At 42.0% G+C, this 14,936-nt stretch overlaps 1 protein-coding gene across 4 annotated transcripts; it reads left to right on the top strand.

Annotated features, from left to right (window-relative positions):
• Positions 1–4,517: 4,517 nt before the first annotated feature.
• srrt (serrate RNA effector molecule homolog (Arabidopsis)) lies at positions 4,518–12,639 on the top strand. 4 transcript variants are annotated; one of them, XM_070982556.1, is made up of 21 exons: positions 4,518–4,595; positions 5,265–5,383; positions 5,556–5,684; positions 5,766–5,912; positions 6,062–6,250; positions 7,488–7,575; positions 8,085–8,254; positions 8,777–8,961; positions 9,043–9,153; positions 9,244–9,403; positions 9,514–9,662; positions 9,746–9,807; positions 9,909–9,987; positions 10,242–10,433; positions 10,537–10,707; positions 10,843–10,996; positions 11,259–11,452; positions 11,621–11,777; positions 11,945–12,037; positions 12,154–12,253; positions 12,399–12,639. In XM_070982556.1, exons 5-21 carry the CDS (start codon positions 6,142–6,144, stop codon positions 12,472–12,474), a joined length of 2,250 nt encoding a protein of 749 aa, XP_070838657.1. In that variant the 5' UTR covers positions 4,518–4,595; positions 5,265–5,383; positions 5,556–5,684; positions 5,766–5,912; positions 6,062–6,141; the 3' UTR covers positions 12,475–12,639. The 4 variants fall into 4 exon arrangements, with proteins under 4 accessions (XP_070838657.1, XP_070838656.1, XP_070838653.1 ...); XM_070982555.1 differs by lacking the exon at positions 7,488–7,575 and having other exon boundaries at positions 4,524–4,595; positions 12,154–12,264; XM_070982552.1 differs by lacking the exon at positions 7,488–7,575 and having other exon boundaries at positions 4,526–4,595.
• The last annotated feature ends 2,297 nt before the right edge of the window (positions 12,640–14,936 follow it).

The following is a 14,936-nucleotide window of genomic DNA, read 5'->3' as shown; positions in this document are numbered from 1 at the left end:
ACACATGCTTAATTTGCACCTGAAAATTTGGACAAGCTCAGCGACTGTCACACAAGATGTGCTTTATTTGTAAAAGGAGCTGGGCAGGGTCCACGCTGTTGATTTATATTAAGAGCAGTACAAATAGAAACCTTAGAAAGTTGTTTCAGCCAAACTGTTTCACTGCTCCACATAAATAAATGCACAGCGTTAACCTTGATCTAATATCAGAAAGTCATGACTGGAATTGTTGTTTTTAATGTGTAATAATGTCACAGGGTGTGTAACCTTAAAGCTGCGCTCCATTGTAATACAAACGAGAGCTCCAGATCATTTTAAAAATGTTTTATCAGCTCAAATAACGCGTCCTACTGTATAACCTCGACTTGAAACCTGACTTATATCTGCACCACATGAGAGAGGGGGCCAAATGCCCCCCCCCCCCCCCCCCCCCCAAACACCACAACTGCACATGATATCAAATGCATTCTGTGTCTGAGGAGTTGCATTTTGGTGTTGGACTGTAAAAGAGGGGACTCGGTAGGACTGTGAAATCAGTACATTCCACCTTTACATTTGACTGATGACGATGATTAAAAGACTCCACACTATTAAAAATTTGAATGGGACTTGTTGGCAATATAGTCTGTGTTGTAAATAGAACAGCTTTTTTCCAATTTACTTTATGCTTCAAACGTCTTTTGTACTGTACTTTTCTTTGCTCTTTATGTCTCAATTTTAGAGGCTGTTAACTGAAACAAATGGAAAAAATATAATCCCCAAATTATTCATTTTTCCTTCTTTTAGAATGTGCCTAGTTTTATCACATTTAAATAATAAATGTTCAGTGTCAAGTATAATTTCCATGTGTAAAGCAGGTTTGAGAATCCTTAGGATGTCTAAACACAGTGTGTGGAAAGCTGCATTTAATGTCTGATTTGTGGAAGATTAAATGATATTGAAATGGGACCGTGGTGCCTCTGTTTTTGTTCAGATGAGACAAGAAAAATAAGTAACAGCTTTTCCTTGCAGTGGCCTATATAAGCAGGTATAAAGCAGTTTGCTACCAAATGTTTAAGCTGAAATCAATATCATGTATTATCATCTTTTTTGTTGGATTAGCAGGGTTACAGAAAAACTGCTGGCCCAATTTTCATAAAAATTGATTAAAGGTTGCAGCACGGAGCCAAGAAAGAGCCCATTAATGTTTAGAGTGGATCCAAATCACGGGCAGATGCACGGCTTACTCTTCTTTTTTGTTAATGTTGTTAGTGGGACATTTGGTCTCAATGTCATACATGTTCAAATCCAGCAGATGGTAGTAAAATTCAACAGTGACAAGCAGCCAGTTGTAGAAACATGATGGCTCCATATCATCTATCTCATAATGAATGCACAGCTGAGATGATGAGGCTTCAGCGAGGCACGACCGTACTTTGAAACGATCCTTCGAGTTTCAGGTGAGGACAGCTGTGGACAAACAGAACTGGACACCTGTCTCCTGAGCTGACAGGTGAAAGTGCTGTCTTCTTCACCTTCTGCTCCCTGTGTGCTGAGCCATACGTTAAAGGTGGTTTCATTAAAAGTAATGAAATGACTAAGCTTCTGTAAAAGCATGGCTCCCCTAAAAAAAAATGTTCTTGTGATTAATGCATGGTCTTTGATCCTACTGGCATGAGCTTCATAGTGACTAATTAGCCCAGAACAGGGACGCCCTGCTGAGCCTCTTTTAGGTTCTGTTACTCTCATCAGTGAATACATCATTTGAAAAACACTGTGGCACAATGACAACTCTCCATGTTACACAAAGCGTACTGCATCACCCTGTGAGCCTGCACTGTTCAGTTTGTCAGATCCTGATTAAGCTTTGGATATTTGGTCCCTTCTCATATTATTCTAAATATGTCTTCATTTTTTTTTTTCACTAAATGAACCAATACATCAATACCATTGGTGGTAGTTTATAAGTTATTCATACTTTGCTTTAGCTAACATGGGCTTTAAGAAGTTGCCCACCTTTAGGTGTAATGGTGGGTCATTAAGACTTCCGGCAGCTGATTTATTCCTTTCAGTCCTTCCTAACAAGCTCTGTGACTTTTCACTTTTTCCATTCAAGCACCTTTAATCACGTCACCTGCCGCTTGGAAGAAAAGACAATTCATATTTGAGCTGAATAAACCTTTTAAAAGCAACAAGATAGACGGTAGCAGTGTGTGCTGAGGCTGGATTATGGCGTGTGTGGGACCATTATGGGCTCGTGTTTCTTTACGTTCATTCTGTGCGAGATGAGAAATGAATATAGTGGCACAGAGACATATGGACATGTGCTGTGACGTGACATCACATAAATGAATCCTGAAAGCGAAAGAGGCTGTAAAGGGTTATTCTTCATAAAGAAGCTCAAGCTTGCTTTTGGTGTGCTTCGTTTTAAAACACTGGAACTTTTTGACCTTCCTCTGGACACTGGCCAGCTTCAGGAAACATGCGTGGATCACTGCTGTCGTCCTCCTCTGCGCAGAGATCATCCTTCCTGCTGTTCTTGACTGTCTCTGTATTTGTGCTGCTGGATTCAAGAGAAACTCCTCAAGACCACAATGCGGTAAGGTACAAATTTAGAGTTTCTTTTATGATAATAATATAATACTTTCATGCTAATGTATCAGTTTATTTTGCATTTGCTACCTGACTTTCATCACAGAACATTCAACTATAATGATTTATTAAATGTAAATTGTAAACAACAAATGGTATTTTAATATATATTTCCAGTGTTTGTTATCATTTTTCAAAATGGTGAATCCCCTATTTAACAAACATTTCAAATGAAATTTGTCTTTTTGTCAAAGAAAGCTGATAGTTGAGTAGTGAAAATAGTGTTTGAATTATTTTATGGTTTACAGTTTAAATGGAGCATGACAGCTTATACTATGTCTGTCTTGCCTTTCTAATGTCAAATTAAACTAAATGATCTCCACAATTAAAACAATACCCAGTTTGAAGAGGACTTTAGTCAGCACTGGAATAACCTGCAATCATTCCATAGCCAGATTCAGTTTATTCTTTATGCTATTAAACTTAATGGAAAATCGATATGCAATGTATCATAATCAATGAATAAATCAATAATTGAACCAAACTTTGTTTGTGTAGCACCTTTCTTACAACTCTAAGTTACTCTAGGTTTTTTTGTCAATCAAATTATGAAGCATTACCCTTTATATTCTTAAACTGTATGTTGATAACTTTGTTTAAAATCAAAAGCAAATAAGCATTGTTTACATGTTCCCAGCGTTTTCTGGGTAGCTCTTACCCGCCACAGCTCATCTCCAGTCCTTTGAAAGCCACTGGCGGACCCGCAGGAGACTTAGCATTTGGATCCAGGGACAGCCATACCTTCCAACAACAAGTGGACGCTTCATTTATCATGGAGGATGAAACAACTACCCATGTGTGGCCACGTGTCATCCTGGATTATATGAGGCACCAGTTACGGTTCAGAGGAAGGACAAAGAAAAGCACAAGAAAAGGACAGACTTAGTTTACTGGATAATGAAATTCAAATAAAATAGCATGACAGTTAATCTATTAAAATATTGTTGGAATATCAAACCCTTTCATTATGACTTTTTTTTCTTGCATTTGTTCTACAATACTGCTCATCTGCTGTCAACAAGTAATTTGGAAGACATGAACGCTACAGATTAAAAACAAGGGCTTCAAATTAACCCCACACCAGTTGCTGAATATAATACACTTTATACAAAGAAAACCTGTGGGTAGAATTAGGCTATATTAAGTTGAATAATTCAAGGCCCGTGCAGTCTTTAGCTGTAGTGACAGAAATGTCAGCGATGAAGATAAGATATAAGATAATGAACATCTGCAATATTTCCGTTTGATGGGGTGCAGCCATAACAGTTGGCCCTGACCTCGCTGTGGGGCCTTCAGTAAAATTCTGGCAAGGGGTCCTCCTAGAGCCCTGAAAACCATTTGCCTTTGCCACACAGTTACCCCTGACATCACAGTGCTCCCTCTGACCGTCTAAGAGTAAGTAGACCTATACAGAAGGGGTGTGAACAAACTCTATTTATTGAATAGAATATGTCCTGTTAAATCTGAAGATAAGTGAATATTAACATTTAATGCCATTTTCGTACATAAAATATATATATAAAAAAAACAGTGTGTCCCATATGTGGACTGCCATCTCTCCCGTATTTGCTGCACTGGTCCCTGCAGAGGCTGCTGCAGGGTAGCGTGAGTTCCATGCCGTGCACGCGCACACGCTCACGTGTTCATGCGCCTTTTCTTTTCCGAGCTGCAGTTTGTACACAACGCAGCCCGTTGGTGTTTATCAAACGCAAAGAATAGGCGTATTTTACCCTCACTTTAATTCGGCGCAGAGTCACAGGGCACAGCCAGGTGGTGGTCAAACAGGGAGCGGGGCGCGGTGCTGGTAAAATTGTGATTCGTACCAATTGGTGGCAGTAATGCACCATTTTTGTTGTCTGCCTACCGCCACATAACCACATCAAGAAGAAGAAAGAAACGGAAGAAGAAGAAGGAGGAGGAGGCGAAGAGGAATACGGAGATCATCCAAGCAAATAATTGCTAAGGTATCTATGTGGTCGTTTGTATTGTACCGTATCGATAGACGTCAAACTAGCAAGAAAGAGATAACATTTGATGTAGAAAACCAAGGGTCTCTTGCATACGACGGACTGGAACGGTCACTTTCTGGCTAGCTAGCGTAGCCTCTTAGCTAACTGCAGCCCTCGCTAACATTAGCTAACCGACACCACAACAAAAATCGACTTGAGAAGGCACGCTTTTTTCCTCACATTAGTCCACCTTTTATCTCGAAATTCTTTGGTGATCTGGATATACAAGTCATATACCATCAGTAACTTCTGTACGAGACGAAGACCTACTATTTAGCATATCAAAATCTAAAATAGCTGTCTCTCTGGTAGGTAACGTTCTCAGTAACGTTAACGCTCTCCTTGTAACCTCCTCGTGTAGCCTCCTCCTCCTCCATTGTTTCTGTTAGTAGAACTATATTCCTCATTTGCATTATCAGATCAATCAGCACAAATAAGTGTTAATTAAAGTGCATTGGCTTGGCTAGATGCAGTCTGCATGAAATGACAATGTGGCAGTAATATTAGCAGGTTTCGCCTGACTACGTAAATTAGCTTTCATTTAAATGACTACGCTCAGTCAGGTTATGCATAATCCTTCCGCACCACGTCGTGACTTAAACTTGCTTTTCTTTTTTCATGGAGATGGGAGACAGTGATGATGAGTACGATCGCAGGAGAAGGGACAAATTCAGACGGGAGAGAAGTGATTACGACCGTTCAAGAGAGAGAGAAGACAGACGCAGAGATGACTGGAACGACAGGTAAGACACGGATGTGGGGAAGCTCAGCACTGTCAGCCACGAACAGGATTCAGTCAATAACAATGCAGCCACCTTGTCTCCAACAAAATACAACAGAGCGTATCTGAGGTTGGAGATTAATTTCTGTTTCATTTGCATGTTCCTTTCCTGTTTCTTGTAATCAATTTCCCAGGGAGTGGGACAGGGGCAGGGAACGGCGTAGCCGCGGAGAGTACCGGGATTACGACAGAGGACGCAGGGAGAGATTCACGCCACCGAGGCACGACATGAGTCCCCAGCAGAAACGCATGAGAAGAGACTGGTGAGTTTAACAGCAACGCAGTCTTTTGCAGCTGATGCTGATACCTGCTGATGCTTAAGATCTTTTATCTGTTTCTGGCAGGGATGACCATGGTGGAGACCCTTACCGTGGGGGATATGACTTGGGTTATGGTGGTGGAGGAGGGCCCAGCTATGGGCCGCCGCAGCATTGGGGCCACCCTGACTTGCACCTCATGCAGCCTCATCATGGCATCCCCATTCAGGCAAGGTGAGAGATGGAATCAGGGTTGAGTTGAGCCTGAGTTTTGAAGTCAGATGTTGTTTTAAGGATTCACTATTAACTTTTCAACAATTCCTGCAATTATTCGATATAACTGACCCCCCAAAACGCCATGCAATCTGTTTCTTTTTCGTTAGGCTCGGCAACATCCATGAAATGGATCTGGGTCCACCCCCTCCCATAATGAAGAGCTTTAAGGAGTTCCTGCTGTCCTTAGATGATTCTGTGGATGAGACTGAGGCGGTCAAACGATACAATGAGTACAAGATTGACTTCCGCCGACAGCAGATGCAGGACTTCTTTTTGGCTCATAAAGATGAAGAGTGGTACGATCTCAGTTTCCTCTACTTATAAAAACCCAATCATGAATATTAGTTAGTTTTAATGTAGCTGCACTATAGTCATTCTTTTCACTTGACTGTTGTAGTCATTTAATCTGTAAATGTCATCACCATTTTTTTTTTTTTTTTTTACAGCTCCTCTACTTTGGCTTTTATTTCATTATCATTATTTCAGATATACTTGCTAAGTTAGGTTTGGCCTGGTCCTATGGTGGGTGTATCATGGTACTTTAAGGTAGTCATATTTATCGTATGACTATATAAGATAATATAATACCTCTGCTTAAGCTTTTTAACGTGTTTCGAGTGCTTGCCAAATAAATTTTGGCAAAAAATTTCTTTATTTTTTTTATTCCCTTCTACATCTCATTTTTTATTCCTACCATTGCTTGCTGTCTGTAACACTCTAATTTCCCCAGCGGGGGATTAATAAATTATATCTTATCTAACCCAGTTCCACCCACGTATTAGGAGCAGGCCCACAATCAGAGTTTGTTACTAATGACTTTTGTTACAATACTTGTTATTTATTAAAGAAGAAAATCAACCCAAATTCATCTTTAGTCCACATATTATTGTTTTCATTTCCAAATGTGTTGTAGGAGTTTGGACAGAGGGTGCCATTGGTGCAAATAAAACCTATGTTGTGACTCAGCAAGTACACCTGGAGCAGTGTGACACCCCTGCCTTCTTCATTATGTTGTGCAGTAAATCAGTAGAAGCACACCTCTGTTCACAATCACACAACTGAAAGATAGACATTTTATTTTTTTAGGATTCTGCTTAAGCTTTCACTAAAAAAAGTCATCCTCATTGTTTGGGTTGATTTTCTTACTTTGCGTTTTATCCATTCCAAGATTCACAGTTGTATAAAGCCTGTTAATGCTTATTACCCTTATTTCACAGGTGTCATGCAAACTTGTTCTGTTTTGGTATAACCAATTTTTTTTCCCCTCTTCATTCCCACTACCACGTTGACAACGTTTTTTTTGAAGATGAGAAAAAGTGGAACTCATCAGCAAGAATCGGTCTTAGACAGCAAGGGTACGCACTGCGCACAATGCAGTTGCTCTTAGACACACAGTATCAGGGATCTTAGATAGACAGTCAAGCAGTCTTCCGCGCACGGAGATTTTTTTTCTTGTTTTATCCTTTTTCTACGCTATTTTCTTTTTATATTCGGACCAAATCGAATCCCAAAACCGAATTTGTGTGTATACAGACACACCATTTGGGGTGAAGTGGAGCGCGTTTTCACAGAAGAGACCCCCTCTCTGTATTTATTTGTTAATAAAGTGGCAGAACAAAAGGTAACTGTAGTCCACTCAATGATTAACATTTTTAATGTGAAATTCTCAATATGTGATTGCTTCATTTTATAATCTCTCTGTTGTGTTTTTTTTTTCTTTATTTTTTGGTGAGTTAATCTCAAACTTTCTAATATTGTACAATAATTGGCTGCAGTAATCACAAAGTCAAAACATGCACACACTGACTGACCTAACACAAGGACTATACACATTACAGAAACACAATCTTAATTATGATAATATGTGCAGATACTTAAATTCCACTGACTGAATTTGGCATTTTGAACTATTTCCAACAAACCATCTGGAATAGAAAAATATCCTTTTGTTGAAAATGTAGTAAAAATAAATTGTAATATGCATATCATATTTTTCAGTGCCATTGAATGACACCACAGTTGCAACACAGACATATAATATGCATTTGTTCTCTAACTTTTACATCCCGTTCATCCCAACCCCCATCATTCCCTCCCTACTTTTTTGTGGACCCCCAACTCTGGGCACAGGTTCAGGTCCAAGTATCACCCAGATGAGGCCAGCCGACTTAAAGCAGAGGCCCAGAGTGCCCTGCACAACCGTCTGAATGTCTTCTTGTTCCTGATGGAGAACAGCTGGTTTGATAATGTCTCCCTGGACATTGAGCAGACCCCAGCCATCATTAAGGTTCTGGATGCAGGTGAGACGTCAAAAATGATTTGAAGAGTACTGTCTGTATTTGGAGTTAGTCTTTTTGTTTCTTTTCTGTGCATTGTATTTCTCTTTTTCATTGTCCAAATAAGTACACATGGATACTGGATGGTAGCTAAAGAAAAGACACTGGATACCTTCTGCCTTTACAAAATACTTCCTGTTGCATGCAGTGTGCATGTAACTGGGACATACTCCTACACCACAACAGAACATTGGGCCTTGAACTTTGACCCACTCGCTCATACATCCATTGCATTCTGTAGCACAACATTTAAAGCAAAAAGAAAAAGTATGTGATTTTGAACAGATGCCAAGACTTTGTATGAACTCTGCTCTTGGCTGCTCGGTTGATGTGAGGTATTGTTCGCTATGCAGGGGATTGTGGGTCAGAATAACCAGAAAAGCACGCTTGCTTTCATACTGCAAACTGTCCGTATGCAGTAGGACAACCTGGTATTTTTGGCACGCTGCAGAATGTTGAACCATATTTTGTCATACTCGCCCTCAGCTGTGATAAAGATGGAGGGAGGGACGGATCATGATCTTCGCATCTTGGACCTGCCGTCTGAAGAGGAGGAGGAAAGGGAGAAGTTGACGTCCGTTTCAGGGGGCCCCGAACCTCCCAAGAGAGAAGACCTCAAAGCCTCGGACGGTGACCGCAAACCCTCAGCGGAGAAAGACAAAAACGAGAAGGTACGTTTTGTTCTCTGTCTGTGTTTGCTGAGCTGTAGAGATTTCACACTGCGATGGTGATGAGAGTGCGCTGTGTCACAGGAGGTGAGCGACTCCGCCAGCACAGAAAGAGCTGCTGCAACTGAAGGGGAGGACGTGAAAGAAGAGGCAGGGAAAGAAGCTGCCAAAGGAGAAATGCCTGAACCCAAGAAAGTAAGTGTTGTCTCCATTATTGACATTTTTTGCTAACTGTAGACAGGAATGATCCAGAACGGCCTCAATGTTCTCATTTTTATTCATCAGCCGAGAAGGAAGAGGAAGCGCAGTGGAGACAGCGATGACGAAGGCAGCGCCTCAGAGAGTGACTCCGACTCTGATTCAGACTCAAATTCCAACTGCTCAGACAAACCTGCGAAGAAGGAAGAGGAGGAGGACAAGGATGAGGAGGAAGAGGAGGGTGAAGGTGAGGAATCAAATGTCTGATTTTTGTCTTCAGAAAGACTGGACAGTCCCCAATTCGCAGTATTTATAACTAAAGATTGTTCCCATCACTTTGCTGTTCTAACGATGAAGAAGAGAAACCAAAGGAGCACGCTGAAGAGGACAAGAAAGAGGAGAAGAAGACCAAAGACGACTCTCCCAGACCGCGGCCTCTTCACAGGACCTGCTCTCTTTTCATGAGGAGCATCGCTCCCACCATTTCCAAGGCTGAGATTATAGCTGTGAGTTGAACACAGGTGGACATGTAGAATCACTGCAGTCATTCCTTTCATGGTTTACATCCTGATCTGCTCTTCTCTCTCAGCTTTGCCGGCGATACCCTGGTTTTCTGCGTGTTTGCTTGTCTGACCCCCATCCAGAGCGCAGGTTGGTTGAAAGAGCACACTTTCTTTTGGATTCATTTAGTCACTTGTCAGCAGTACACATGGATGCACAGTAATGTTGGAATGAACCCTGTGCTGCTGCAGGTTTTTCAGACGTTGCTGGGTGACCTTCGACCGTAGCATCAACATCAAAGAAGTTTGTTGGAACCTTCAGAACATTCGTGTAAGTGTGCCAGTCTCCGTTATTGACCCTCCTGTTTTCAAGCTATTGTAAAATACAGCGTGTTCTGTGTCAAAATGATGCAGCCTAAGATAACGCAGTAGGTTATCTGTTTCATTATTTATGTGTTGAGTTAGCTTAGCATAATGTGTTGCTGACTTGCAGCTCTCATTGAGGACACCCACTCATTGCCTGTGTAATGTCCTGAATAGCAGTTGAGGCCGTTAAAACTCTGTTTCACTCTCTTCCCTTCACAGCTGCGAGACTGTGAACTGGCACCAGGGGTGAACAGGGACCTGGCCCGGAGGGTGCGTAATGTTAATGGCATCACTCAGCACAAGCAGGTGCTCCGCAATGACATCAAGCTGGCTGCCAAGCTCATTCATGCCTTGGATGAAAAAGGAGACCTGTGGAGCATCAAGTTCCAGGAAGAGGGGCAGAGCACGGAGGTACAGCTCTCGCCTGTCAAGCTCATGCATTTGAACTTTTTAAGGCAACTTGTCTTGCTATGACTGATTTTATTCATTTATGTGTGGTTTGTGATTTGAAAAGTTGCCCGCTCAGAACCCCATCTTGAAGAATATCACAGATTACCTGATAGAGGAGGTGAGTGCTGAGGAGGAGGAGCTCCTGGGCTCTGGGAGTGGGATGGACCCTGAGGAGAGCGCAAAGGAGGGAAACCCTGCAGAGACCACTGTGGAGAGGGACGACAAGCTAGCCAAGGTCTGACTTTTGCAGCGATTAGTACAAATGATTTTATTACCTGTTACTAAACTACCATAATCTATTCTGCCTGTTGTTCAGTTGGCTCGCTAAAACTGGATAACTTAGTAGTTTCTGTGCCATCTCTCCTTCCAGGTTCTGGATCGTCTTGTCTTGTATCTGCGTATTGTGCATTCAATTGACTACTACAACACCTGTGAATACCCCAGTGAGGATGAAATGCCCAATCGTTGTGGCATGATCCATGTACGTGGACCCATCCCTCCAAACCGCATCACACATGGAGAAGGTCAGTGTGTTTGCCTTGTTTGTGCTATATGACATGCACGAGTGGAGGAGAGAAAGTAGCTTTGATAGCTTAAATAATGAAGATGTTTGTAATATAATGTTTGAACATAGATGCAGTTGTAGTAAAAATACATTTTATATAACTAGACACAGGTGGCTGCATCAGTTCATGCCCACAATGAGCACATATGAACTGGCTTTGAATCGTTCTTATAGCCTTTATCACACCCTTTCCTCACACTTTTTTTGCTATCGTTCAACAGTGCAACAGTGGCAGAAGATGATGGAGGAGAAGCTGAGTCCTTTGTTTAGCTTAAAAGAAATCCTGTCTGAGGACGAGGCGGTGAAGATGGGTCGCAAGGATCCTGAGGAGGAGGTGGAGAAGTTTGTGTCTGCCAACACTCAAGAGCTGGGAAAGGACAAATGGCTCTGCCCTCTAAGTGGCAAGAAATTTAAGGTGAGCACTCGGAAGACGAAGTATTCAGGACTGTACAACACACAGATGTTTGTGAAAAGCTGTCAGAGGACACGTTATGTGATCTGCATTGGTGCTTCGTCATTCACTGTTTCACTGCTCGTTCTTACTGTGACGCTCAGGCCTTCTGCATTTCAAATTCATTTCAAGGGCCCGGAGTTCGTACGGAAGCACATCCTCAACAAACATGGGGACAAAATTGAAGAAGTGAAAAAGGAAGTGTCGTTTTTTAACAATTTCCTGATGGACGCAAAGAGACCGTCTCTGCCAGAGATGAAGCTTCCTCCTCTTCCTGTCCCAGGCCAAGGTCAGCAGATCATTTCTGATCAGCTCAGATATTCATAATGAAGGATTTGAGCTCTTTCACAAAGACCGGCTGAATGAAGGAACTGGCTCACTGTGGTGCCCCGAGGCTTAAATAACAAAGTCGTATTTTACCCACAACAATATGAACTTTTTGTTTTTGTCCTACAGGTTTGCTTTCTCCCAGCATGCCGTTTCCTCCGCAAGGTCCTCAGGGTCCAATGGGCTTCGGACAGCCTCGTCCACCACTGATGGGCTATGGTGGTATGGTCTCCCACTGTTCTCCTGACTTGTTTTTTTTTTTTTTTTTCTAGTGCTGATAGTGGAAATGTACTTGTCCGTCAGCCACTGTGTTGATTTTGACTCCCTCTTTTCCACAGGTGGACCTCCTTACCCCCCCAACCAATACGGAGGCGGCAGAGGCAACTATGACAACTTCCGGGGACAAGGTGGCTACCTGGGGAAGCCACGCAACATCAGGTGAGACCACTGTACGTGTAACCTTTATTTTGCTCAGAGACGGTCTGTTTTTTGCCATTGAATAGTTTTGAACCTCTTTTTGTGCTCATTTCTCTTCTTCTCTCCTGGGTTTTTGTTTCTTTCCACGCACACTCAAACCTCTCAGAATGTCACGAGGTGATCCACGCAACATCATTGAGTACCGTGACCTGGATGCACCTGATGACATGGACTTCTTTTAGAGCATTCGCTTCTGTCCTCACTTTCTACCAATGTTGTGTCCTGCTTGCTTTCTGCAGTAGATTAGATGTTTTCTTTTCCGAATATTGGATTTGTAATCATTGTGCGACAAGAACAAACTTCTGCTGTGAACCCGTTCCTCAGTAAAGTTGTTATCCAACTACATTTATTTGTGTTTAATGATATATCGAATATGATCAAATTGTGTGTGACGTGAAGATCAGATCAGAGCAGCCAAATGATACAGAGGTGCAGCCAGTCAGACTTTTGTAGTGTGTACTACCTTAATTTGATGTTGCATTCGTTGATAAAATGTCGGGGCACCACCTTCCTCAGCTAAGAAGGACTGCAGGGATTAACTGCTATAACGCTGATAAATACTAACGAATGAACTAACAGTAAACCAGTCTGATAACCTGAAGTGTAAATTCTGGATACAGGGATCGTAAATATTCAGTTCAAAAGGACACCGTCTAACCAGGACTTAAATCAAAATATCATTTATTAAGCAGAATTGTGGATAATGGGTAATGTACCATGAACAATAGACAGAAGATGGGAGATGATATGACAGAACACACAAGAAACTTATGGCAACACAAGGGTAAATAAATTGGCGATAGTGAGAGGCAGTCTAAAAGGAGTAATGGGGACGCGAACGCGGAGTTAGGGGAAAGAACGATTAATGGAGAGAATTTGGACGAATTGACCTAATCTTAACCTCACGGACCAACTCTTATTCAAACCCACTTAGCGTGCCTACTTGGTTGCTGGCGTCCCGTTGTGCTCTGCTCCGAACTGGCTCGAAGACGTTCCAGATGTTCGTCCGCGGCTCGATCTGCTTGGTGGTCTAGTGGAAGGCCCAGACCTCCAAGATGACAAACCGGTGCGGAACGGGGCGTCTCTGGAACTGGTTCGGCGGTCGGTTACAGATGATGGACTGCTCCGGATGGTTGTGAACCGGACCAAGGATCAACAGCTGGCCGCAGGGTTTGGTTCGGTTGAGTCCGTGACGGATTATTTTAGACTGATAGTACAAATTAGGAGTCTCTTCGATGGCCGGTCGAAGAAGGCTACGAAATTAGTATTACTTGCCTAAATTTACTAATGGAAACAAAAAAAAACGTTGGGCTAAAGAGGAAGTTAACTTTGAGGTTTACGGTAAATTATAAGAATACGTCTTCTGAAGATTATTTACGCTACTCGGAATGGCTTGGAGTAGCTCGAAGACGAAAACTTAAGGAGCAAAACGGCTGTGCAAAACTTAAGACAAAAGCAAAGAAAGGAATTCAGCTGAGAGTAACTAGACGTGAAAGAAAACAAAGGAACAGAACAAAAGAACAAAAACAAAACTAAAAATCTACTACAAATCTACTAAAAGGCTACTAATCTACTACTGAAACGCGCACTACACGCAGTTTTTAAAGGTCGCTCCGGGGCGTGTCGAAAGGCAGGCCATCGAATCACGGGAGACTCTTTGTGACGCGCGGTGTAATCTCGCCTCATGGAGCTGAACTAATCAAAGAATCATACGAGGGGCTCATCTGCTTCTCACTATGGTCAATCACATATAATTTCAATGACCAATTTTCAATGGCATTTCAACATTGCTCACAGCATGCATTAGACACTTTCTATGGTTGGGTGAAAACATTAAATGATAATCATGGTACAGTTTTATCCCAACAGGTATAATAACTCAATGAATAACTAATACAAAAATAAAGGTAGGAATAAAGAGAGGCAAATTATATTTGTCAAAATGATTATCACGATTATGGTTACTTATCGATAAATGTGCCAAGTCAAGCATATTCAATCTGACGGTTAGGAAACTCTGGATGGCAGTATGGTTTTGTGGTGACAATTCATACAAACTTTTATAAAACCGTTAAAATCAAAACTTGGTCATACTTCAGGTCAGAGATACGGGAAAAACATCAATATTATGCGTACCCCGAGTCCTGCAAGTTGAAAACATGAAAAGTTAAGTTTAACATAAAAGTCTGGTTATCTTGGAGTGTTGAGGAAAATCACACAAGCATACACAAGTTGCCTCAATGGATGTCCGGTTTACGACCCATCAGCATTTGCTGATGTTTGTGGATGTTCCTCTGGAGCCTGGCGTTTGTCTCTCCAGACGGTTTTATTGTCTTGATCACTCTTGGGGCTATCAGGAGAGAATTAGCATTGCCATGAGAAACATAGTGAGGAGAAGGTGAGGAGAAGGCCACCTTTGATGTTGAGGTGTCTGTGTCCCTGGCTTCCCTGAAAAGAAAACATGGAGGAGATGTCTCTTGTCCAGACATCTTTTCTCTCTTCGAAATCAGTTTGCATTATAGGTAAACCAGATGGTCTACAATTCAATCAGTTGGCGGGTTTACACCTCCATTTCCCTTGAGTATCACCAAAAAGGAGGGAAAGAAGGGGTCAGTTAAAGGCCGGTTCTGCTACACTTTAGAGG

This window comes from Chaetodon trifascialis, chromosome 16 (assembly GCF_039877785.1).
Source record: "Chaetodon trifascialis isolate fChaTrf1 chromosome 16, fChaTrf1.hap1, whole genome shotgun sequence".
NCBI classification, from domain to species: domain Eukaryota; kingdom Metazoa; phylum Chordata; class Actinopteri; order Chaetodontiformes; family Chaetodontidae; genus Chaetodon; species Chaetodon trifascialis.
This window is presented reverse-complemented; position numbering and strand designations above follow the sequence as displayed.